Here is a 25,176-nt window from a genome sequence, read left to right on the forward strand (position 1 = left end):
TACTGTGTATCTACTGAATGCTTGCTTGGGAAGTGCCTTTGGATGCCGTCATGACTTGTCTTCAAGGAGCTAGCGGATAATTGTGTAATTTTTCTCATCCTGATGAAGTACTTCCACTTTCTCTGGCTGTTGCTTAAATGACCCAGAGTATTGCCATGTATTCTTTTGTTTATATAGTACATGTCTACTCTAGAAAAAATGTGTATTACTTTCAAAAAGTAACAACGGGTTTCCTTTTTTCATTTCATGACCCTCTAATAATAGTCAGCACTGTTGATGATGTAGTTAGTATTCTTATTGTTAGGCTTCAGAGCATTAAGTGGTTTCATTGTGGTCTAGGACCTGATGTAGTAATTGATGAAAGTACAGCCCAGCAAAGGGACATGGGTAACGAGGACAGCAGAACTCTGCATGGCTCTCACCACAGAACCTAAGACCTGCCAACTCATTAGCATGCTTATTAAACATTTCCCTTTCCTTCCCATCAACTCTGTCTTCAATTCGTATTTATTTTGATTTTTGTCTCTAGTTTTTATTGTTTATTTTGATTTTCTTTCCATGTCTTACTATTTTTTTTTTAATTTGTGTGTTGGGGTGCGTGTGCCACAGTAAATGCATATAGGTCATGAGACAGCTTGTACCGGGGCTTCTTTCCTTCCACCACGTGCGTCTGGGGACAAGGTCAAGTCATTGAGCATGGAGGCAGGTGTCTTTACCCTCTGAGCCCTCTCGCTACCCTTGTTTTGATTTTCTGAGACATGGCCTGGTTACATAGCCCAGGCTGGCTTTGAACTCGCCATCTCTCTGCTTGAGTCTCCCAAGTGCTGGCATTACCTGTGTACCACCACACCTACTGTCCCCATTGTTGTAGAGCACTGATTCATCATCCTTCTCATTCAGTAGTTTCTTTTAAATTGTGGGTCTCACTGTACCATTTTTTCTACTCAGACAACTCGGTAAATACCTTTCCTATTCAGAATGTTTGCAGTCTCATTTTTATTCTTAGTTCTTTAGTTCTTTAGTTTATTCATCTTCTGTTGTTTTTATCACAGCATCATAAAAATAATCAATTCACAACAGGTATTTCCTGAGGTAAATTGTTTATCTTCTGCCTTCTAAATCAGATACTGTCTTTGGAGTAACATACTCTAAAATATAATTCATTTTTATTTAGTTCATAAATGGATTCCCAATTATATATGAGAATGTAGATTTTTTTGGTTTTGTTTTGTTTTTTGAGACAGGGTTTCATTGTGTAACAGCCTGGACTGTCCTGGAACTTGCTCTGTAGACCAGACTGGCCTCGAACTCAGAGATCTGCTTTCCCCTGCCTCCTGAGTACTGGGATTAAAGGTGTGCGCCACCACGGCCCAGCTGAGAACATAGATTTTGTAGTTCTTTTGTGACATGTACTCAACATACGTGCCTCATGTGTAGCCATGTTCATAATCTTAGTATCATCAAAAATCAGTGTATTATTAATGTCATGCAGGGTAAAAGCAACGACACAAAACATCTCCAGGATCAGTACTCCATACAGATAGGAAAACTAGTCACTCTTGACTAGGAGTGACTATGAGGGTTTGTGGGGTGTATGTCGACACTTCTGCTGTCTTTGTTTCCTCCCGATATTCACAGATTTAATCTTCATATGGACCCTAATAGGTTTTTTAGCAAGTGAAAATTTATAGTTCATATACTCATACATATATAACAGACTTCTTGATTTATTGGATTTTTTAAAAAAAAAAATAAACCACAGAAAACATTTTTAATACAAGATAACAAGTGTTAAATCCTAGTTATAGAGTCCAGTTTTACAGAGTACTGTACTGGGCCAACAAGATGGCTCCAAGGGTAAAAAGTGCTCACTACCAAGCCTGATGACCCAAGTTCAGTGCCCAGAATCTACATAGTAGAGAGAGAACCAGCTTCCACAGGTTGTCTTTTGCCTGCCATACCACGTCCATGTCTGTATGTGTATATATAAACATGAAATAAATGGATCCGTGTAAAAATGCTGTGTGGACAGGAGCGAAATGGTGGTGGCAGTGAGGTGAGTTAGGAGACTAGGAGTCACTCAGAAAGGTGCTGTCAAGGGCTCAAAGCAGTAGGGAATAATTGATAGAAACTCGTATTTCTTCGAGTTCTGCAGCTGGAGTTGATAGGGATAGGTGTGTGGTAAGATGTCGGAAATGTGAGGTACAGTTTAGACATACACTTGCTCTTCCTAGTAACTGTCTTATGCCATCCTGTTATGTAGCTCATCCTCTTGTCCTTCCCATGCCCACTCCTGAACCTTCATCCTTTCTGTCTGTGAGTTCCAGCTCGTGGTCTGTCTCTCAGAAGACACTTGCAGGTGCTTTTCTCTGAGTGTGGAAAGGGCTGAACTCTGCGACTAGGTGCGCTCCATATGTCATATTGAACAGGACTCTTTAATACCTGCTGTGTCTCTTTCCTGTGCGTCTTCGCCCTCTGCCTCAGTAGTTAGTACCTCACACGGTGACTGGATGGGTGGTTTTCAGTTGAAGGTTTTGTTTTCCTTCCTTTTTCTTTAACAAAACACAATCCAGTACCAAGTTAGATGGGATGCTTTCTCTCTAAATTATCCCAGATAAAAGAAGAACAGATCTGTGTTTCCTCTAGTATTTCTGAGAAAACAGCTGATTTTGTAGTTTTCAAACTTAGGTTTGAAACAGTAACATTGTCAGATTTGGATGAACAATATTGTCAGGAAGTAAGGTCATAGCACACAGGCCAGAGTTGTAAGACAGCCCAGTGTTGAGGCTTCTGCACCTCAGTTCTTGTCCCTGAGATTTGCTCCAGTTTCTTTTTACAGTTTGCTGGTAAAGGTAAGTCCTTTGGTTGTGAAATGCAGAGTGCCGGTCCTTCCGTTCCTTGAGGCACTGACATCTCAGTGGTGAAACTGTTTGCAGAACGTTCCAGCATTCACTGAAGAAGTGTGCACCTTTGCTGCAGAGTGGCTGCAGTTATAAATCAGGGTCCGAGGAGGCAGTGCCTGTGTGAGGGTTCCTCCAGTCTCCCAGTTGGGCAGTGCACAGTCTTTCACAGAGAACACTTCTGTTAGGTTAGATGTGACTAGCATCTCAATTCTCTTTTCAAGGCTTGATCACTGTGTTTGAATGAAGAACTTCCTTGCTTCCATGATTTTGTTTCCCTATTTCTTAAAATATCAGAGCCTCTTAAATATTAATACACAAATAGAAATATACTTTTCCATGAAGGTTTTCATGAAACAGCATGTTTCAAGTTTGATGGGAGGTGACAGACCCCATTTAAAGTGCATAGTTTAACTTGTCCATTGTAAATGTAGCTTACTAAGAGTACTTTTGCATAGTTGGTACTTCTTGAACTTAGCCAACAAAGAGAGCAGTTGGATCCTGTCAGGACACAGCAGTTCAGGACATTTTCATATAATCATCCTGTACATCATTGCATCATATACTGAGCCCTGACAGTGTATGAGACACAACTAGGCACTCAGTATGCCCTTGGTTATTCAGTTCTTAAAACTGTGCTCATTACACTCCCCATGCAGGGTGTTCTTGTCCAGGTCAGAGGTTATCTGCCTTGTCAATGACCAGGCAGCTGACCAGAACCACTGTCCTGGGTCCAGAGCCTTTGTCAGCTTTTTCATGAGGGCCAGAGGTCCGTTGGCTTATCACTTTAAACCTGTGCCCAGAATAGTGCCTGGCACATAGTAGGCACAAATGTATTCATTATTCGTTGGATAAATTTGCTCGTCATAGGACAGCAACTGTAACAACTCCTCTGCAGAGTTAGGGCCTCTCCCATGAAGTTGATCCTGGGGAGTGTAGTCTAAGAAACCTATCTTAGAACTCAAAATGCATTTGTCACAGAGAAATCTTCTTCCCCAGGCCAGGAAGACACATGAGTGAATATTTGGAGCAACACAGTCTTTGTACACTGTCTTGGTGAACACGCCTGCTACAGAGTAGCATGACTTCTCTCTGAAGATCTTTTGTTCAGATAACTTTCAAATGGGCTTTGAGAGTAAAGCTCCTTGAGGTAAATTGGAGTCTGTAGCATATTAGGGACATGATGAACCATCCTTTTAGGACTCAGAGATGCTATGATGACTGTTAAGGTTTTAAGACCTTGGTATACAAAGCCTGAGAAGTATTAGCTGCTCTAGAGAAGTAGGGATGGATGCCCTGAGTGCCCCACCTTTTCTTGCTTCCTTCCTGTCTGCTTCCTGGCACCTCTTGCCACAGCTTCTGAAACTGAAGTGAGAAGGAAGCTTCACTGCAGGAAACAGCATCTCCGGTGCCCAGTTGAGACTTGTCTCTTCCTTTTTCACACAAGAGCACAGGCTTAGGAAAGTAAAATGACTTTCTAACCTGTGACAAGTTACTAGATGTGGCTTTTCAGTGTCTATACATTCCTGGTTTCTTACAAGTTGTATCGAACTGTTTAAATTGAAGAATTAAATCATTCTATAACTTTAGCATTGTCTTTACTGTACTATGTTTTTAGAAACAGATCTCTTTTATACAGTGCCTCTGCAAAAGCTGTTATAAATTAGCATGTAACTTCATCATATGAATAATTTTTATGTGTCACTTGATCCCCACAGCTGGGGACAGGATAGATGGTATTGGTACTTTTCCTGCACAGCTACCAGGTTACAGAGCCAACCTCCAAAACTTGACTGTTCTTTGCATAAGCTCTAGAGTTGGGCTGCAGTGGACTCATGCAGCTTCTTATTTGTAGTGACAGGGACCCACTGGGTGAGACGGTGATTTGGGGAAGGTCCTTACTGTCTGACTTCGACATGAAGAACAGAGATAATCTTGTTAAATTGGGAGGGTATGGCTTGTGAGCAGTAAATAGTAAGAGTGAGTATGCAGTTTGTGGATTTTATTGAGCTAAGATGACGGTTAAGAACATTCCCTCAGACCTCAGGTTGTGTATTTATTTATTTTTCGCTGTGTGACCTTAGGTAAGTCAACTAATCTTTCTAAGGCTTGGTAGTCTTATCAGGGAAGCAGAATATTAAACTTTTGACACCTGTTGTGAGTGCTGAAAGCTATTTTTATTTCTGTGCTTTTTTTTTCCTGAAGGTTGATTTTTTTTTTAAGTTTCTAATTACGTCTATGGGGGTGGTATGTTCATGTGAGTCAGGTGTCCATGGAGGCCAGAGGGGTCAAATCTTCCTGGAGCTAGAGGTAGAGGTGATTATGTGCTGCATAGACTTGGGTGCCTGCAACTGTAGTACTAGCTCTTAACTACTGAGCTTCCTTTCCATCTGGGTCGTCAGCCCTATTTCAGGGCTCTTGACCTATGAATAATAGTGTTGGTTGTATCATTAAGTAATGTTTTCTTTTCTAGTTGTACAAGTTTGGAGAAACAGTTTCTATTGTGTTTTGGACGGACACTTGGAGACCAGAGAGCTTCTTTGACCGAGTGAAGAAGAACAGACAAAATGGCATGCACACATTGTGTTTGCTTGGTAAGCAGCAGGAAGCTTCCTTATTCTCGTGCAGTGAATTGTCAGACTTCTCTTGTGTTCATTTCGTGATAGAAGTCCAACTGTTCTGTGAATAACTCGGTAGAGAAAAGAAACAAAACACGGACACAGGCTAGCCACTGTATATACATAGCTCTTTCCCGTACTCTCAGCTTGAAATATCACATAAATCCTGTGTTCATGCTCAGACTTATTGTTCCCTCTTAGAACCTATAGATCCTTTCCAAGAGTCTGTATTTACAGATTTGTCCATCATTATTGCAGTTCAGCAGACATGTAGTGAGCATTTATTGTCGTCACCAACCATTTTGCATCTTTTAGGACATTTGCTGTCAAAATTACAAAATGATACTTCTGAAAGATACTCCAAAGATCATTTTGTTAAAATCTATTTTGCAGATGATGTTGAATATTGAATAGTTTCCCGGTACCATTCATTTAACTGTTAACAAAATAAAATACAAATTTATTTCCAGCTCCCCTCATTGTACTATCCTGTCCAAATTCTACTTCCTGTTTATCATAGAAAGGGCTAGGACTACTTTGTGCAACAAGCTACTAAATAGTACTGAGTTTCAGATGTACATGGCTTTACCTTCCAGCAGAGACCGGGATTTAACAAGTCCTGTGTCTAAGAGCCTCTTCTAGGCGTACATGTTATAGAAAAGAATACTAGAATCACTTTCCCCTTGATGACCACAACATAGCTGACATCTGAAATTAACCTTGAAATGACACTTAGAGTTGGAACCAGAAGACAAAATCCCAGTGTCTATGCTTATGAGCTAGAAAATACTGAGAATAACTCTTAGCCTTTGTCTTCATACTGCTAAATAAGAATAAGCCATCCTACCTCGTGGGGTTGTTGAGAGTAGTGCTTCTCAAACTAGTTTTGGTGGTTTTTAAAAAATTATTTTGTGTGTATATGTGTGTGTATGCATGTGCATGGCACAGCACATGTTTGGAAGTCAGAGGAACACTTGGAAAACTTGTGGGAATTAGTTCTCTCTTTGCACCATGAGGTCCTATGGATCAAATGACAGTCATCCGTGTAAGCAATAAGTGTGTTTGTTTGCTTAGCCTTTTCACCAGCCCCCGAGTCAAAGGTTGATATGTTTGGCTGTTTTTGTGGTCGTGGTGGTTGAATAAGAATGGCCTCCATAGACTGATGTATTTGAATGCTTAGTCACCAGGGAGTGGGACTTTGGAAAGGATTAGAAGGACCAGGTCTGACCTTGCTGGTGTGGATGTGTCCTTACTGGAGGAAGTATGTCTCAGAGGGTGGGCTTTGAGGTTTCAAAAGACCATGCTAGACCCAGTGTCTCTTCTTCCTGCTGCTTGTGGATCAGGATGTAGAACTTTCAGCTACTTCTCCAGCACTGTGTCTGCTTGTGTGCTACCAAGCTCCCCACCATGATGATAATGGACTAAGCCTCCGAAACTGTAAGCAAGCCCCAATTAAGTGCTTTCTTTTATAAGGGTTGGTCATGGTGTTTCTTCAAAGCAATAGAACAGTGACTGAGACAGTTATTGTTTGTCTTATTTTATTATTTATTTATGTATGGAGTGTAGGGTGTCAGGCTTCCAAATTCTCAAATCATAGATTTCATCATTTAAATTAGTATGTACTTGTTGAATGTCTGCTATGGGCCAGGGATTAGAGATTAGGGAGCAAAAAGCATGGTAGGAAACTGCAAACAACTTATAATTTATTTAGAGACAAGATTAATATATGTGATATAGTCAGAAGTTAGTAAATGAACATTAGTTACATAGATAGTTCTAAGTACAAAGCATTAGAGTAGAAAGGAAAGTCTGTATGAAGTAATGGGAACTTATTGCTTAAACATAGTTTCAGGTGGGCTGGAGTAGGTTGTAGGAGACCCATGTCCACATTTTCAGTAGACATCTCTGCTTTACATGTTTTACAGTAGACATGTTGCATTTTACAAGTTCAAGGTGAATGAATTAATGCAGGTGTTACCTTAAGTATTCAAGACTTAAAGTAAATTTTACTTCCATTACTAACTGTGTATTTAAAGTAAAACATGACTTCCATTACTAACTGTATTGGAGGACATAGTTTCAATAACGTTCATTTTTGTATGTGCCAGACAAGTAGAACTATGAAATGATGATATTTCAAATTTCAGAAATACTTAAATATTAAGTGCCATAGACATTGAAAAGCAGATATAAGGCTTACCATTGTTATAGTTTCTAGGTAAACTGCTTGGTATTCATCAATAAGAGAAGCTTTTACTATCACTTTAGTAAGTTGGAGAAGTCTGTCAGCGACTCTTCAGTTGTACCCTATTATTTTTACAAAAACAAACTTTGGCTGAACCATCCATGTGGCTGTAAAACAGGAAGCAGCTGTTGTCCTTGTGTGAAGTTCCTGGAAGCACACAGAGCCAGTTGGCTTTTCACCGTTTCCCCAGCAGTTCAGCTAAGCATCAGTGGAGTGAACTCAAAGGACCACGTCTTTGCCATGGTGCAGTCAGACTTCTCGAGCACAGAGATTGTATCCACGCCCTGTGGTGCCCAGTATCTGGCAGAGAGCTCTGAAGCCCCATTACTACAGTATTCATTCGTTATTATAGTATGTCTTACCACTGTAAGAAAGCAAACACTTCTTTTCAAAATATGGTAAGAAGCTTTAATCCCAGCACTCAGGAGGTAGAGGTAGGTGGGTCTCTGTGAGTTCAAGGCCAGCCTGGTCTACAGAGCGAGTTCCAGGACAGCCAGGACTACACACAGAGAAACCCTGTCTCGAAAAACAAAAAGACAAGCAACAAAACAAGAATCTTTTTTTAAACTTAGGTTTTATCCTTCAAGGCTTTTATAGGCTGATGCCTGAAAAATAAATAAGTGTAGGAGTACAAGCAGACATTCCGGATGAGTCTGTACAAATTTCCAGGCAGAAGAATTTAAAAGATTCTGATTAGTTACGTAGTGCACATGGCAACATCATCTAGTGCTTTCCCTTATCATCTTTTCCAACGGGAAACTAGATCCCTGCAGAGGAGTGTCAGGGCCAAACTCCAGTTTGCTTTCTACCATGGGGGCCTTTCCGCAGCCACAGGCTCTCCATGCTCTCCAACCTTCGTAGGAAAATAGTCACACACAAGTGTGAGCAGAGACACCACAAACTCGGATCAGCGTTTAGGGCCTCTGGAAAGATTTCCAAAACTGTGTGTGATCCCTAATGGAAGCTGAAGGATTGGGGTAAAACAAACTGGATTAAAAGAGCTGTCCTTTCTCCCTACAGATATCAAAGTGAAGGAGCAGTCCCTGGAAAATCTCATGAGGTGCGTCCTTTCCATTCCAGGACGAAGTCCCTAAGTGCTTCAGTGAGCTGAGGCTAACGATGGATGAAAATGAGCTTTCGGCACAGTTACACAGGAAAAAGAGAGCCGGGTGGTCGGTGAAGGTAGCAGTAGAGTTCATAGAGCCAACCCTGAGAGCAGTGATGGGCATTTAAAGCCGCCTGTAAATGTGGGTGGAATGAATGAATGAATGTGTTGGGAGTTCAGAACCTTGGGCTTACATCTGACGCCTGCCTCTGGCTGCTGCTGCTGCTTTGGGGTCACTTCCCCCATGTATCTGTGTTGGGGGAGTTCACGTCTCCCATGTGTGAGGACCCGGGCAGGGGGTGGGGGGGCCACTTCTCCCATGTGTGAGGACCCGGGCAGGGGTGGGTCACTTCTCCCATGTGTGAGGACCCGGGCAGGGGTGGGTCACTGCTCCCATGTGTGAGGACCGGGGCAGGGGTGGGTCACTTCTCCATGTGTGAGGACCCGGGCAGGGGTGGGTCACTGCTCCCATGTGTGAGGACCCGGGCAGGGGTGGGTCACTTCTCCATGTGTGAGGACCCAGGCAGGGGTGGGTCACTTCTCCATGTGTGAGGACCCAGGCAGGGGTGGGTCACTTCTGTGTGTGAGGCCGGGATCCTCTCTCAATGAGGCAGTGTGCAGTACAGCAGTCCCATCACACATGGTAATGAGCATTGGAAATGTGGCTGATGAAGCTGAAGAACTCAGGCTTCATTTAACGTTAGACTAATAATTACAAGACCTTTAGGTTGTTTGAGACTTTAATATGTAAATATGTTTTTTAAATATATTTTATTCATTGAGAATTTCATACATGTTTACAATATGTTTTAGTAATGTCCTCCCTCCAACTTATTATTATAAATCTATTTTTATGACTGTATATTTTATATACATATTAAATATTTCTGATTAAAACTTAATGTGCTGAAAGTGCTTATCAGATTTCAAAGACTTGGTATAAAAGCGATGTTTAATACTTATTTGTGAACTAGATATTCAAATATATAATATTATTGGGGGATATTGGGTTAAATATATTTACATGCTATTGAAACTAAATTTGCCTCTTTAACTTGTTACTGTAGTGTCTGGAGTTTTTGAGATTGCACTGCACTGTGCTTCTGGACAGCATTGACTTGCAGAACTGTAGATCAGCAAATGATCAGTGCAGACTACGAGTTTCAGGAGCTTACCTTTTTGTTATGATATTCAGTAAACTCCCCGGGCTTTCCGGCATGCAGAAATAAACATGTTGCTGTCAAAGATTTTCAGATCTTGACAGTTTTCTCAGAGGAAGAAGTAAAAAAGATACAGGAACATATTAATAAAAAAAATGGCTAGCATGCACTAGGCCCTAGGTTCAATCCCCAGCACCGTGAAAATAAAAACAACTGATTCACCCAGGGTGTAGACCACATTGGCACAGTGCGAATTACATCTGCCTGAGGCATCACTTTTAGTAAGCATAACTTTGATCTAGACATGTATCTTTGTCAGAATATTAATCTTGCCATCATTTCAGTGTCATTGAGGACAGCCAAAGTAGGACAACAGAAAAATCTTACGAAACTTAGTCTCTGGACGCATCCTTGGTTTACACAGAAGTGGGTGTCCCGGGAAAACTTGAGAATGGGGCTGTGGCACTCAGTGTACCTGGGGAGTGTAGCGTCGATGCCACAGTGATTTCCGGGTAAGAACAGTGATGTCTAGTTTTACACTTACAGGGGAAGGAAGATCTATGAACCTCCTCGATACATGACTGTGAACCAGGCAGCCCAGCAGCTTCTAGAAATTGTTGAGAATCAGAGAGCACGCGGGGAAGAACCAGGTACTAAGCGGCCTCCTGGGCTGTTTCTCTACGGAAACATACATCACCACATATCTGACACACTCACACCACACTGAAGCAGGGTCAGGGTTTCGACCTTCTTAGGTACGTCTTGTATTTGTTTTCTAATTTTAAGTCCCACAGGATTCAAGTTATACCAAATGAAAAATAATTGAGTTCTTTGCAGTAAAATTGTCATAGTTTTAAGTTTTTAAAAATGAAGACTTTTAACCAGATGGTGGTGCACATGCCTTTAGGCAGACGTCTATGAGTTCAAGGCCAGCCTGGTCTACAGAGCTAGTTCCAGGACAGCCAAGGCTGCCCAGAGAAACCCTGTCTTGAACAAACAAACAAACAAACAAAAATCAAACCAAAACAAAAAAAGACTTTATAATATATTACATATATATATTACTTAACATATATTATGTTACTTATAATTAGATTTTATGTTAACATGATAATGTATGAATATTTGATAAAATAGAGAGCTCCCATTTTAGTTCTAATCAATATGATCTATCCTACAAAAGTACATTTATTCTGCTTTTTCCTCTGAATACTGAAATATAGAATAGTTTTCTTTAGGATAAAGACAAGAGTTTATCTTACACTTCTAATAGGTAGACAGAGCGTGTGGTATACAATAAAGTGGTTCTGGACAGTAAATGTTTGCTGCGAACTTCTTAAATGTACCTGTCATATTCTGTTGTGGGCACTGTCTTTACCTGACCTCTAGTAAAAACATGCATTAAGGCACTTTTGAGTGATCATTTTATAGTTTCAAGTCTTTTACTTTCATTTATTTTTCAATGTGTGTGCACACTTTTCAAAATGTGCACATGGAGGCCAGAGGACAACCTTCAAGAGACAGTTCCCCTTTCACCACGTGGGTCCCAAGACTCAGGCCATCAAGGCCTGGTGGAAAGTGGCTCCCCTCCTGAGCCATCCTGCTGGCCCAGTCATTTCATAGTTCATCCCTACTAGTGGCACCGAGTTCCTTGCATGCCCTCTTTGCCTTGTGTAAATCCATGTCCCATTTCTTTGTAAGTCACTTTTCAGTGAGAAAACTTTCTCAACTAAAGGATAAACCAGTGAGAAGTCAGCTCTTCAGCTGTAGCACCAAAGTGAATGATTATGAAAAGATAAATGTGAATCTTTATTCTGAATTTAAAAGCCTAAGTATGTAGAAATGATTATTATTTGTTGTGGGCTTTATAGCTTACTAAGAACTCTTGTACTCATTGTATTAGCCCTCACAACTACCATTTAAGAGATAAAACAACTTTTTAAAAAATTGGTTTGTCCTGTAACTAATTAGATGGCTGAGCAGAAATTCACATCTGTGAGTTTTTCTTAGTCTCCTAATTTTTACTGTATCTTGGTCAGTATAAATGTACCTCAAGAATTTATTTAAAATAGAAGTGTGTTGGGGAAGGAGGATGATTCACTCCTTAGGAGCAGTTCCTGTTCTTATGGAGTGTGGTGGTTTGAAAGAAAATGGCTCACTATTAGGAGGTGTGGCTTTGTTAGAGAAAGTGTGTCGCTCTGGAGGCCAGCTTTGAGGTCTCATGTATGGTCAAGACACTGTCCAGTGTCTCAGACCACTTCCTGTTGCCTGCATGATGCAAGGCTCTCAGTTACTTCTCAGCACCTGCATGCCACCATGTCCCACCATGATGATAATGGACTGAACCTCTGAACTTTAAACGAGCCGCCCCAATTAAATGTTTTCCTTTATAAGAATTATTGTGGCCGGGTGGTGGTGGCGCACGCCTTTAATCCCAGCACTCGGGAGGCAGAGCCAGGCGGATCTCTGTGAGTTCGAGGCCAGCCTGGGCTACCAAGTGAGTTCCAGGAAAGGCGCAAAGCTACACAGAGAAACCCTGTCTCGAAAAACCGGAAAAAAAAAAAAAAAAAAAAAAAAAAAAGAATTATTGTGGTCATGGTGTCTCTTCACAGCAATAGAAACTCTAACTAAGACAAGGAAGATCCAATTTAGGTTCCTAGCACCCACCTTGAACAGCTCACAACCACATGTAATTCTGGTTTCAGGGGATCCAACTCCCTTTTCTGCCTCCATGGGTGACTGCATGCACATATATACACATACATGTGCATACACCAATACACACATAAATAATAAATAAAAATAAATCTTTATACTATGTGTGAATCATAAAGATGTTCACTTAGAACCTGTTTTAAGACAAATGTTCTGTCATTATGTGTAATATACAGTTAACTGTTTTTCGAGTTGTTAAAACATAAGCGTGTAAACCTTTGGAATTCTCAAAAGATAAAGTCACTGGTCTGTAGTGAGTGACTGGGGAGGTTTCAGATGTTCAGGGCAGTTTTCAGTGTACTTGTAGTACCGATAGTTCTGAATGTTGAACAGGAGAAGCATTTGCCCAATTGACCTGCAGTATCTCTCTGTCTCTCCCTCCCCTGCCCCTTGTTTTAAACAGCAATCACTGAGGAGACACTCTGCGTTGGCTTGGCCAGAGTTGGCGCTGAAGACCAGAAAATTGCAGCGGGCACTTTACAGCAGATGTGTACAGTGGACTTGGGAGAACCGTTGCATTCTTTGGTCATCACAGGGGGCACCCTGCACCCACTGGAGATGGAAATGCTAAGTCTTTTCTCTATACCGGAATCCCAAAGCATTAATGGACTCTGAACATGGACATTTTCTGTTGTCTCACGTTCATTTCAGTTCGATTGGGTGTGCGGTATTTATATGACAAATGGCATGGGTCTGTCCTTTATCTAGAAAGTGTAACAGAAGGGACAAGAGGAGGCATGTCGACCCAGCAGCGTTGGCTTTCCCACAGCAGTTCTTCCCCCTTTCATCAGCATTACTGCTGCGGCATCGGCGGGCTACTCGCCAGGGTGGACACACATGGAGCAGATGAAGCCGGGCAAGTGTGGCTGGACATCCACACAGTGAAAAGATTTTCATAGACGGGACCTGTCAATGCAAGGAGGCTGGTACAAGAGTAACTGAGGAAACTGGAATGTGAATCACCTGAACCCGATTGTTAAGGGATAAAGAAGCAGGGAGTAGTAAGTACAGCAAATAAAAGCTTGCTAACTATTCACTGACTGTCTTATGATCTCCTTATAGAAAGGTGGCTGTTGAGAACTGAGAACATGCCTTAGTTGGTAAAGTCCTCCTGTGCAAACATTAAGAGCTGGAATCCCCAGCACTCATGGGAAAAGTCCAGTGTGGAGTGCAGGCTGAACCCTAGCACTGGGTGGAGAACAGAGACAGCCAGATCCCTGGAGCTTTCTGGCTAATCTGTGCATGCCTTACTCAATGAGAGACACTGTTTCCAAAAAATAAGTTGATAGCTGAGTATGGAGTGCACTCCTTATATCCCAGCACTTGGGAGGCAGGCAGGCAGATTTCGGAGTTCAAGGCTAACCTGATATTCATAGCAAGTTCCAGGCCACCTTGTGCTGTATAATATCTCTAAATAAATAAACATACAAATAGATAAATACATAGTAGAGCAAGATAGAAGAGGAAACCCAGTGTTGATGTTAGTCATCACACACACACTAATTATAAGAGGCTCATTTGTTTTATAACTTTTGTTGGTCTGGAATAACTACTGTGTTATTTCAAGTCATAAGTATTTCTATAGCCTAATAACTTGACCTTTTTGCTTAGTATATTCATAAATATTAGTTGAAAATTTTCCTACCTTCTGGTATTATGTGTTAGCTAGAACTATTTTGATGTTTCATTTGGGATGAAATACTTTAATGTGTATAAAACATTCCATTTTCAGTCTCTTGTGTACACAAGAGGAAAGAACCAAGCACCTTCAGTCAGTTTTACATTGTTTTCTTTGGAGATGTTAAACGAAGCATTTAAAAATTATAAAAATAAAGGACTTCTGGGTTTGGTAGTTGACTAGCTCACACCCTCCAGTTGTGACTGTTACAGTGCATGATTGTTGAAAGACACTGGGGTGTCATAGAGCAGGCTGAGAATTCTGCCTCTGTGGCTTTTCCTGTCAGGACATTCCCAGACTTCAGTTCAACCAAGTTGGTGTTAAGTTGGTGTTGTACTGGCATGAGATGGTTAGTGGATGGATCTGTGGCTTCAGAGGGAGCTAGAAACTAAAGTAGGAGCCCTTAAAAATTCAGATAAAATGGTAAGTCTTATGATTGGTGTGTCCTAAATGCTCAGCTCACTCCTTATTGTGTGTATATGTACGAAGATCCAAGGATCCAGGTGAAAAGCCAGGCCAGGGACCCAAAGAAACAGACATTGCTCTCTGTTGAGAGAGGAGACAGCTTCAAGTTTGAGCCCTGGGAAGTTAGAAGGGTGTGATAAATATGTGGGCTTTCTTATCAGAAGCCAGAATGGCCATGTACTAGTAAAGACTAGGCTTGGGACTAAACTAAGGACAAAGTTTCATATAATGTGAAGTTAGGCCTGCATAGGATAAAAGTGACAAGCAAGTAGTTGAATGCCTACTAGAACAAAGTTTAATACAGTTCAGAATATGGTGAAAAAATTACTGTAATATCAACAGTGGCTGTAGAACACAATATGAGGCATGGCTTTATGATTAGAAAAGAATTCAGGGATGAGATGTTAATAGGACCTAGACTTCTCAATTAGTAGATATAAAGGACTGGCACTTTAGAACTGTGCATGGATGAGAAACAAAGGTGCTTGTAATGGATGAATATAATGAGCACTGTCATCCAAGAGATGGAAGCAACAAAAACCAAAACCAAATTGGGCAAAGTCCAGAGAAAGGAAGAGAAATTGTCCAACCTAAGGAAGAAGACTAAGGGGGAAAAATAACCAGAGTCATGATGTCATGGGGGCAGTATCAAATAGTTTTTAAAATCTCTACACTTCGTGTGAAGAAGAGAGACTGTGTGTGTGTGTGTGTGTGTGTGTGTGTGTGTGTGTGTGTGTGCGCGCGCGCGCGCATGCACGCACGCACACACACGAGTGTGCCAGTGCTTGTTTGGAGGGGAGAGGACAGTGTGTAGAGGTGGCTTGCAGCAAATGAACTCAGGTTGTTAGGGTGGCAGCAAGCATTTTTACCTGCTGAGCCGTCTCACCAGTTCCAATGTAAAGCAGTGTTAAAAAGCATGTAAGTAAATTCTCAAGAAAGAACAGAATTAGAGCAGTTTAAAAGAAATGGAAATGACATTCCAAATTTCCTCAAATTTAGTAAAAGGTAATCAATACATTGATCCAATATGCTCAGTGAACTATAAGCAAAATGAGTACGAAACCCATACCTGTCAGTTAAAACTGATAAAAACGTAACAAGAAGCATAGGGGCTCAACAAATGTAATTTGAAATTAAAATTTTGGTTGGTTTACTTATTTATTGTTGCTCAATCTGGCAAACCTGTATGTGATTTAACTTGTTTAAATGAAATTGTAAAATGAAAACTCCTTTTACCAATACCAAGAGATGATTAGTGTTGGGGTCTCCTGTCCTGAAATCCCAAGGTTGAGATAGAGATAATAGAAAGGTGTATACATGTGGTGTTTATTTAGTAGTTTTTAGCTATTTAAAGGGTTTGGATGTCTTGGTTTTTGGTCTCAACTTTTGATTCTGCAGTGCTGGGGGCAGGGGATGCTTGGTCCCATGGCCTTGTACACACTAGGCAACCATTTTACCATGTTGTTCCACCCTAACTAGTATTAAATGAATCAAAATTATGATATAGTGAAACACCTTATAGTCTTAATACATAACAGTTTCATCATCTAGAAGAATTCCTTTCTTCTGTCCCTTTGCCCTTCTACCTCATCAATAATTCTATGAAGCCAGCGATCTGTTCTTTTTCAATAGTTTTGCCTTTTTGAGAATGGAGAGAGAGAGAGAGAGAGAGAGAGAGAGAGAGAGAGAGAGAGAGAGAGAGAGAGAGAGAGAGAGAGAGACTGGATTCCATAAGCATGGTGTTCTTGAGATTCATGCAAACCACTCCAGGTACCAAGAGTGTAGGGTTCACTTTTATGGAGAGACTACAATTCATTTAACTACTGACCATCTAAGAGATCTTCGAGTTCTACATTGTACTTTTTAGTAATAACGAAAATTGTTAAAGCATTCACATACAGGCTTTTGTGTGATTGTTCTAGCGTAGACACCTGTGAATAGGATTTCTGGTTCATATGGTAGGAGTACATTTACTTGTATAAGAAAGTGCCTGTTGACTGGCCTAGCAAGATGGGTTTCTGGGTATAACAGTGGCATGAATGTTAGACAGATAAACAATGACTTTCTGATTGGGTTTAAGGCCTGCTCCACAGGAAGAAAGTCTTATCTTGTACTGTAAATCTAAGAACCCAGGGCTGGGAAGTACATATACTCTATGAGGGAAGCTACTGCTATTATTTTGCTAAATGGACACAGTATCAAATTGCCATCTAATTAGGTATTTCTACACATATAGACAAGTGTAACTCTCCATTCTCATCAACAAAAAGTCCTTGTGTGCTACTGGTCAAAGTGCAGAGACAAGTATGTGTGGAGCGCTCAGCTGTAAATGGGACATCTGTATTCTATCTCCTCCGTGCCACCGCTCAGGGAACAGAGAAAGAGGGAACAAAAATATTCTAAGAGCCAGAGATCAGAAAAGATCAGTCTCATGGACATGACCATTGCACCCATGAATTGGTGGTAGCTGTGGCTGTTTGCACAAGATCAAGCCAGTCAACCTTCCAACATGGATGGGGGAGGGCACATGAGCCCCAACCCTAGCTTAAGAGCTATTAATAGTTATGGGCTACTAGGCATGTAGTTCTGGTAGGTTGCCCATGCTCCAGTAGGAGTGACATACTCATGTGTATATAAGCAGCACAAATGGGACTCCATTGGGGTTGTTTTTTTTTTTTTTTTTTTTTGGTTTTTCGAGACAGGGTTTCTCTGTGTAGCTTTGCGCCTCTCCTGGAACTCACTTGGTAGCCCAGGCTGGCCTCGAACTCACAGAGATCTGCCTGGCTCTGCCTCCCGAGTGCTGGGATTAAAGGCGTGCGCCACCAAAGGCCCCGGGGTTGTTTAAAAAAAAGAAAGACAAGTTGGGAAGGGGATGTGGGAAATGTCCACCACAAGGAGTTGAAGGTAGACAGTGGGAGTCAAATGGGGTCAAATACATTGTATGCATATATGAAATTCTGAAAAAATAAATACATTCTAATTGCTTGTGATAGTTGATTTGATCATCAGCCTGACTGCATTAGGAAATGCCTAGGGTATTTTTGAGGCACACTTTTGGGTGTGTTTGAGAGGTTATTTCCAGAAGGTCCAGTGAGGAAGCTCTACCTGAATTTGGGTAGAACCATCCCATAGACTTGAGTTCAGGATCAAATAAAGGGAAAAGGAGAAAAATAGATACTTAAACTTCTGGGGATGTCTTTCTGTATGCTGTTAATGTGTTGCTCTGATTGATTGATAAATAAAACCCTGATTGGCCAGTAGCCAGGCAGGAAGTATAGTGTAGGTGGGATAAACAGAGAGGAGAATTCTGTGAGTGGAAGGCTGATTCAGGAGACACTGCCAGCCACCGCCATCATGAGAAGCAAGATGTAAAGATACCAGTAAGCCATGAGCCATGTGGCAAGGTATAGATTTATAGAAATGGGTTAATTTAAGATACAAGAACTAGATAACAAGAAGCCTGCCACAGCTATACAGTTTATAAGTAATATAAGTCTCTCTGTATTTACTGCAGGACTGGTGGGTGAGAGAGTTTTGTCCTGACCACGGGCCAGGTGGGACACAAAAAAACATTAGCTATACTAAATACCAGCATTTTCCTCCCCCCACCCACCCCCACCCCCGATTGTTCACCAAGAAGTGAACAAGCAGCCTCACGCTGCTGTGGACAAGGAGCTGTTTCTGCACAGTGCTGCCCACACCATGATGGAATATATACCTGAGCCAAAACAAACCTGTTCCCCTTATACTGCACATGCCAGCGATGGCAAGAGTGACTAAACACTGTCCAAGTGACTTCCAAACGGGTACCTCTGGATTGCATGCTCACAGCACTGCAAGGGAGTACTTGATGCTTGTCTCTTGCCAGACAGCTGTGCAGTGACTGGTTCTGTCCCTTCCCCAAACACTGCTAGCTGAGGACAAGATATAAGGTGGTTTATTTAAAGGTGGTTAATTTGCCACTAACTCAGATCACAGATCTCTAGTAAGGTGCAACTTAAACTCAATTTCTGTGTGCCCACTGGCCTTTGTCGAGACAGGCAGCACAGTGTCACACCCTCTGGATTTCTTTAGTTTTGTGTCAAATCATAAGAGGTAGTGTGCTTCCGTCAAGTTCTCTTCAAAGTCATTTGTTTTCTAGCTCCTTTGCTTTCTTACATATGAGATAGTGTAACCTTCTCGGTACTTGCGATGATGCCTGTGAGATTTTCATTCAAAGTCCTCCATACAGTGTGGATATTTTGGGTTTCATCCTTTGGGATGTAATCAGCTTCTTGAATCTATAGGTTTTTGTCACCAAATGTGGCAGGCATACGGCCATGCTTCAAAGATTTTTTTTCACACTGAATGCTTTCTCCTCTTTTCTTGATCTCTTGATGAATCTGATCGTAGGAACGGCAGACATTTCTGGTCCCACAAGTCTCTAAGCTCTGCCCTGTTCTGTTGTTTCATTCTTAAACGTTCTGAGTATGTGTTCTGAGTAAGTAAATTTTCCTGATCTGTCCTCAAAGTTATTGACTCTTGCTTCTTCTATACTGCTATTGAGTTCATTTGGTATACTTTTAAAATTTTGGTTACTGTCTTAAATGTCCATTTTTTTAAAAGATTTATTGTTTTTATGTGTATGTGTGCAACTATGTGAGTTTGTGTGCTCCATGTTTATGCAGGAGACCACAGAGAACAGAAAAGAATGTTGGATCCCCTGGAACTAGAGTTAAAAACCATTGTGGAGCCATCACATGGGAACCAGTCCTGGGACCTTTGCAAGAACAATAGCTCTTAGCCACTGAGCCATCTCCCCAGCCCTAATCCCCAATTTCTTACATTAGCCTTTGTTGGAAGATTATTTGTGATTGTATGATGTAGCTAGAGTTTTCCTGCCTGGCCTACTGTCAGGACAAATCTCTGACACCCGCCAGTCCCACAGCCGCTCAGACCCAACCAAGTAAACACAGAGACTTATATTGCTTACAAACTGTATGGCTGTGGCAGGCTTCTTGCTAACTGCTCTTATATCTTGAATTAATCCATTTCTATAAATCTATACCTTGCCATGTGGCTCGTGGCTTACTAACATCTTCACATGCTGCTTGTCATGGCGGAGGCTAGCAGTGTCTCTTCCCACCTTCCTGTTCTCTCAGTTCTCCTCTCTGTTAGTCCTGCCTATACTTCCTGCCTGGCCACTGGCCAATCAGTGTTTTATTTATTGACCAATCAGAGCATTTGACATACAGACCATCCCACAGCAGTATAATTGTGTATTTTTAATATAGTTTTCTTTCCTTTTACATACCAACCTATTACCCCTCCCTCCTCTTCTCCCACTTCCCCCACCTACCCCCTTCCCACTCCCATCTCCTCCTCATAGAGAGTAAGGCCTCCCTTGGGCAGTCAACACAGGCTGTTATACCATGTTGGGGCTAGACCTAGCCCCTCCCTCCTGCATCAAGGCTGAGTAAGGCATCACACCATAGGGAATGGGGTCTAAAAAGCCAGTTTGTGTACCCGGGGTAAGTCCTGGTCCCATTGCCAGGGGACCCACAAACACATCAAGCCACATAACTTTCACCCACATTCAGAGGGCCTAGTTCGGTCCCATGCAGGCTCCCCAGATGACTCTGCATTTTTATAGTGGCTACTTTATTTCATCTTTATTAGGTTACTCCAATGCTGATGTGGTTACAGTGCTTGATCAGCTCATTTGGAATTTAACTTGGACATTCTGAATATCATATATGAGATCCCAAGTCTTCTAAAATTCTATGGTGAAGTCAGCCTTTCTGTTCTCCTAAGCAAGCAATGTGGTAAAGGGCAGGGTGTGACTGCTAGTCTGTCTTGTCCCTATACTGGTCAAAGAGGCGGCTTAAAGACACAGGCCAAACCCTGTGTACTTGTTCTATTCACTGTGAAGCTTAGGAAGTTAGAGGGCTTTTTAGTTTGCTAAGTAGGATCAACATCAAAGCATTAATGATTTGAAAGTGATCCTGGGGTTCAAAAAGTTATTTATATGGTTCCCCTGGGCTTCTGTGCCCCTCAGTCTTCCCCCTACATCACAGTTCCCTGGGCTCCCAATTCATGCTCTGGCCAGGAACCTGGCGTCCTGATGACTCTTTATTTCGTACTTTCCTGGGCAGGACTTCATCCTCACCCATGTGGAAGAGGAGACATTTGCATTGCCTTTTAAAGCCATAGCTTTTCCAATCAGAAAATCTGCCCTCTCTTCAAGTTGAAGCTTCTGTTGGCTTCCGTAGCTTCTGGCTGTCCCTACAGTACCGCCTCCAAGTCTCCTCAAGCGCACAGGACTATGGATGTGTTAACTTTACCTTTTGGAGTCTGCCTAAGCCAACATGACCTCTACACTAATTACTACTGAAGGGGAAGTTGCATGACGTAGAGAATTCCTGTAGTTAAACGTGATGATCTAACTCAGTGCCTAGGGTGAGGTCAAGGTGAGACTATCAGGTAGTCCCTATTTTACTTATAATTTTAGAGGATCACATTTCTAAAAGTTAAAAGATGGCAAAATTATAATTATAATTGAAGTGAAACTATACCTATGCTTACATGGAAGTATGAATCTGTTTACAAAGTGTTATACTTTCAAAGAGAATATTTCTTGCCAAATACTGTTTGGAATTTTTTTTAGCTTTGTATTGTCTTACTTTTAATCTTTTAAGTTTAGCAATAGCTGGCCTCCAAAACAATAAAGATGAATTTATACAATACTATTTTCAAAGATTTAAAATTCCCACTAGAAAACACATTTTGGGGGGTATCTGTATGTATGTGTGTATAAAAGTTATAGGCACACATGTGGAAGACAGAGGAGGGCATTGGGTATCTCTGGCTTATTCCTTTGAGACAGTTTCTCACTCAACTTGAAGCTAGGTTGGTGGTCAGTAAACTCCAGAGATGGTCCTCGGCTGGGGTTACAGACACCCGTGAGGCCATGTTCAGGTATTTACATGGATGCTGGGATCTGAACTCATGACATCATGCTTGTTCGGCAAACCTCTTACCACTGAGCCATCTCCCCAGCTTTTTTTTTTTTTTTTTTCTTTTTCTCTTTTTCCAATAAATTTTGATTGCCTACTGTGTGGGACTGTGTGCATTCTAACGATACCTCATCAGGCTCCTCTTGGTTTTTAGGAATTTAGCAAATATAGTTGAATTGTCTATTTAAATGTTGGTAACACTGTTAAGCATGAGTTTCATGGTAGACTTTAAAAAACCATGTTATTTTAATGTGTATAACCTGTTGTTTTCTTGCACATGTACCACATGCATGCAGTGCCGACAGGGGCCAGAAGAGGGCACCAGATGCCCTGAGATTGATGTTAGAGATGGTTATGAACTGCCACGTGGGTGTGGGGAATTGAACACGGATCCTTTGGAAGAGCAGCCAGTGCTCTTGGCCACTGAACCATCTCTCCAGCCCCAGTGGTAGATTTTTTCAAAGCTTGGAGGTAGGGTTGGGGGAACTGACAATGTTCCAATGAACCGTCAAAGTACTGTTAAGTTGCTTTTTTCCCCTGGACATGGAATGCAAACTAGTCAATTGCTGCCATTCTGTTTACAGTGTTGATGTGTTTGCCTCTCCATCTCTGTGTGTCTTCAGTCTAGATGCAAAGCTTGCTTGTTGCTACACTGTGAGAAACAGGACAAAATAAGGAAGAAAACAAGCATTTAAGAGTTCCCAGAGGGTTTAAGAGAGATGGCTTAGCAGTTAAGAGTGCTGTCTGGCTGCTCAACTCTTCTAGAGGTCCTGAGTTCAAATCCCAGCAACCACACTGTGGCTTACAACCATCTACAGTGGGGCCCAATGCCCCCTTCTGGTGTGTAGAAAAAGCACTTGTGTACGCACGTAAAATACATAATCGAACCTTTAGCTGGACCTGGTGCACTGGGGAGGCAGAGGTAGGTGGATCCATGTATGTTTGAGGCCAGCTTGGTCAACATAGTGAGTTCTAGAACAGCTACCTGTCAAAAACAAAACAAACAAAAACCCCACCTCCAAACAACCAAAAGGTTCATAGGAAGTTGTGTTTCATAAGTGATAGGTACCTTGTCAGCACTATATACCAGGAATGTACATCCCCTCCAAAAATCAAACCACAAATGTAGATTCAGAGTTTAAAACAAACTAGTAATGGCCATTTCTAAGGAAGAAGCAAAGCAAGTAGAGAGGGAGCGATGAGAAAGCCAGTACTCTGAGCTGGAGGACCGCTCTGCACCGGGCAGCTTGCCTTGGCGGCCGGGCAACACAGGCAGGCTTCTGGGAAAGCAGCGGGCTCTTTTAGAAGCAAGACTGGTACAGCAACATGGAACTGCAGTAAACAGCTTCTCAACCTGTGTGAGAGCTGCAAAGGTTGTGACGACTGTCCACAGGCCATCGTGGACTTTGCTCAGGGGCCAATTCTAGGGAACAGAGCAAAGGCAGAGATTCCTGACCGGTGCTGCAGACCTAGCAAGTAAGAGTGCCCTGTGAAGCAGGGCCAGGGAAGCTGAGCAGGAAGTCGGGAGAGCAGCGGACATCAAAGCCCGGCCCAGTGGATTCAGTGGATCCCTCTCCTATTCCCCGTCTAGAGGCCAATTCTGTGTTGCTGTGAGGGGCTGATACGGACACAGCAAAGCTGGGCATGGACTAGGTGGGAAGATGAGCGGTTCTCACACGTGATTCTGCTCAGCCAAGTCCTGGGATACAATAACAGTCCTGGAATGGAAAAGGAGAATTCAAAAGATTTGAAAGGAAAGGAAAGACCTTGTGATAGGAGGGCGAGGAAGTAGAGATGGCCAAAGCCATGTTTCAATTTCTTAGGATTCTATAATTCTGAATAGAATTGTCACCAAGAAGCAACTTGGATGGAAGAGTTATTTATTTCTGTTCCGGCTTGTACGTTGACAGTTCTGCCCTGAACATGACACATGTGCCACCGATGGCCTTTAAACAACTCAGAGCAAACACAAGTGAAGCCAGAGTACTAGGAGCTGTGGAGACTCAGACACAGCAAGCAGCACGGGTCCAGGCTGTGAGGGTCTGAGAAGATGCAGAGGAGACCGTCCCTGGAGTGCAGGCAAGACTGACAGTGAAGAAGCCGCTTGAGAGGGAGGTGGAAACCTAATGCAATGGAAACTCCAAGGAGTCTACGAGAGAAACCCTAGCACAGACTGCTGTAATGGGGGACACAGAGCCTGAACCACCATCTCCTGTAACCAAGCCAGCCCCCAAGTGGAAGGATTGGACACCAACACCAGCTACAAAACCTTCGACCTGGTTTGTCCTTCCTGCAGAGTATTCTGGGACCAGAGCCTAACAGAATCCTCATCAAAGACCAGAGAGACTTCATCCAGCAACTGATGGGAGCAGATGGGGAGTCCCACAGCCAAACATTAGATGGAGCTTAAAGAGGAGGAGGAGGAGGATCAGAGGAACCAGAGGGGTTGGGGACACCACGAGAACACAGCCCACAGAATCAACTGACCAGGACTCACAGAGATCAGGGAGCCTGTAGGGGTGTGACCCAGGTCCTCACGTTATGACTGAGTAGCTTCGTGTTCTTGTGGGTAACAGTGGGAGCAGGGATGGTCTCTCACTCTTGCCTGCTTGTGGGACCCTTTTGATCCTACTGGGTCGCCTCGTCCAGCCTCGATGTGATGGTTTGTGGTCTTACTGTAGCTTGTTTGGGTTGATGTCCCTGGGAGGTCTGCTCTCTTCTGAGGGGAGGTGGGGGGGGGCTGGATTTGGGGGGCAGGAGAGGGAGGGGAGGAGAGGCTCAGGGGAGGGGAAACTGCAGTCATGTAATATATGAGAGAAGAAAACAAAAGAATCCTTTTGACAAGATGGCATGGGTTTTTCTGGAATTTTTTTTTTCATTTAAAATTTTTATTTATTTAGAGACAGGGTCTTAATTTGCAGCCCTAACTACCCTGGAACTCACTCTATAGATTGGACTGGCCTCAAATTCAGAGATCCACCTGCTTTTGCATCCTCCTGGATACTGAAATTAAAGGTGTACACTATCATGCCTGGCAAAGATTCTTTTAAAAGGGAATTACTGCTGACAAGAAAGCTTTGGGAGGGTTATGGAGACTAGGTCAGCTTCATGCCAGATGAGGCCATCCACAGAGAGGAGGTAAGAACAACCCAATGCTGGTGGAAATCTCCAAAGAGCACTATAACAGAGCTATAGTGCTAAAGGAAGAGTATGCAGCAAGAGGCTCTGGGTCAACACCTCAGCATCTGGTCTCTGTAGATTCTGGCCCATTCAACTCAGAGACATGACCCAAGAA

General features: G+C 42.3%; 1 protein-coding gene across 1 annotated transcript in view; it reads left to right on the forward strand.

Annotated features, from left to right (window-relative positions):
• The window catches only part of Dph5 (diphthamide biosynthesis 5), a 29,888-nt gene extending 16,109 nt beyond the window's left edge, over positions 1-13,779 (forward strand). The window contains exons 5-8 of the mRNA XM_059266129.1: positions 5,374-5,494; positions 8,784-8,823; positions 10,575-10,678; positions 13,147-13,779. Coding sequence (XP_059122112.1) covers positions 5,374-5,494; positions 8,784-8,823; positions 10,575-10,678; positions 13,147-13,358 — 477 coding nt within the window. The 3' untranslated portion in view covers positions 13,359-13,779. The remainder of the gene's footprint in view (positions 1-5,373; positions 5,495-8,783; positions 8,824-10,574; positions 10,679-13,146) is intronic.
• Positions 13,780-25,176: the final 11,397 nt, after the last annotated feature.

Source organism: Peromyscus eremicus, chromosome 6 (genome assembly GCF_949786415.1).
Source record: "Peromyscus eremicus chromosome 6, PerEre_H2_v1, whole genome shotgun sequence".
Classification (NCBI taxonomy): domain Eukaryota; kingdom Metazoa; phylum Chordata; class Mammalia; order Rodentia; family Cricetidae; genus Peromyscus; species Peromyscus eremicus.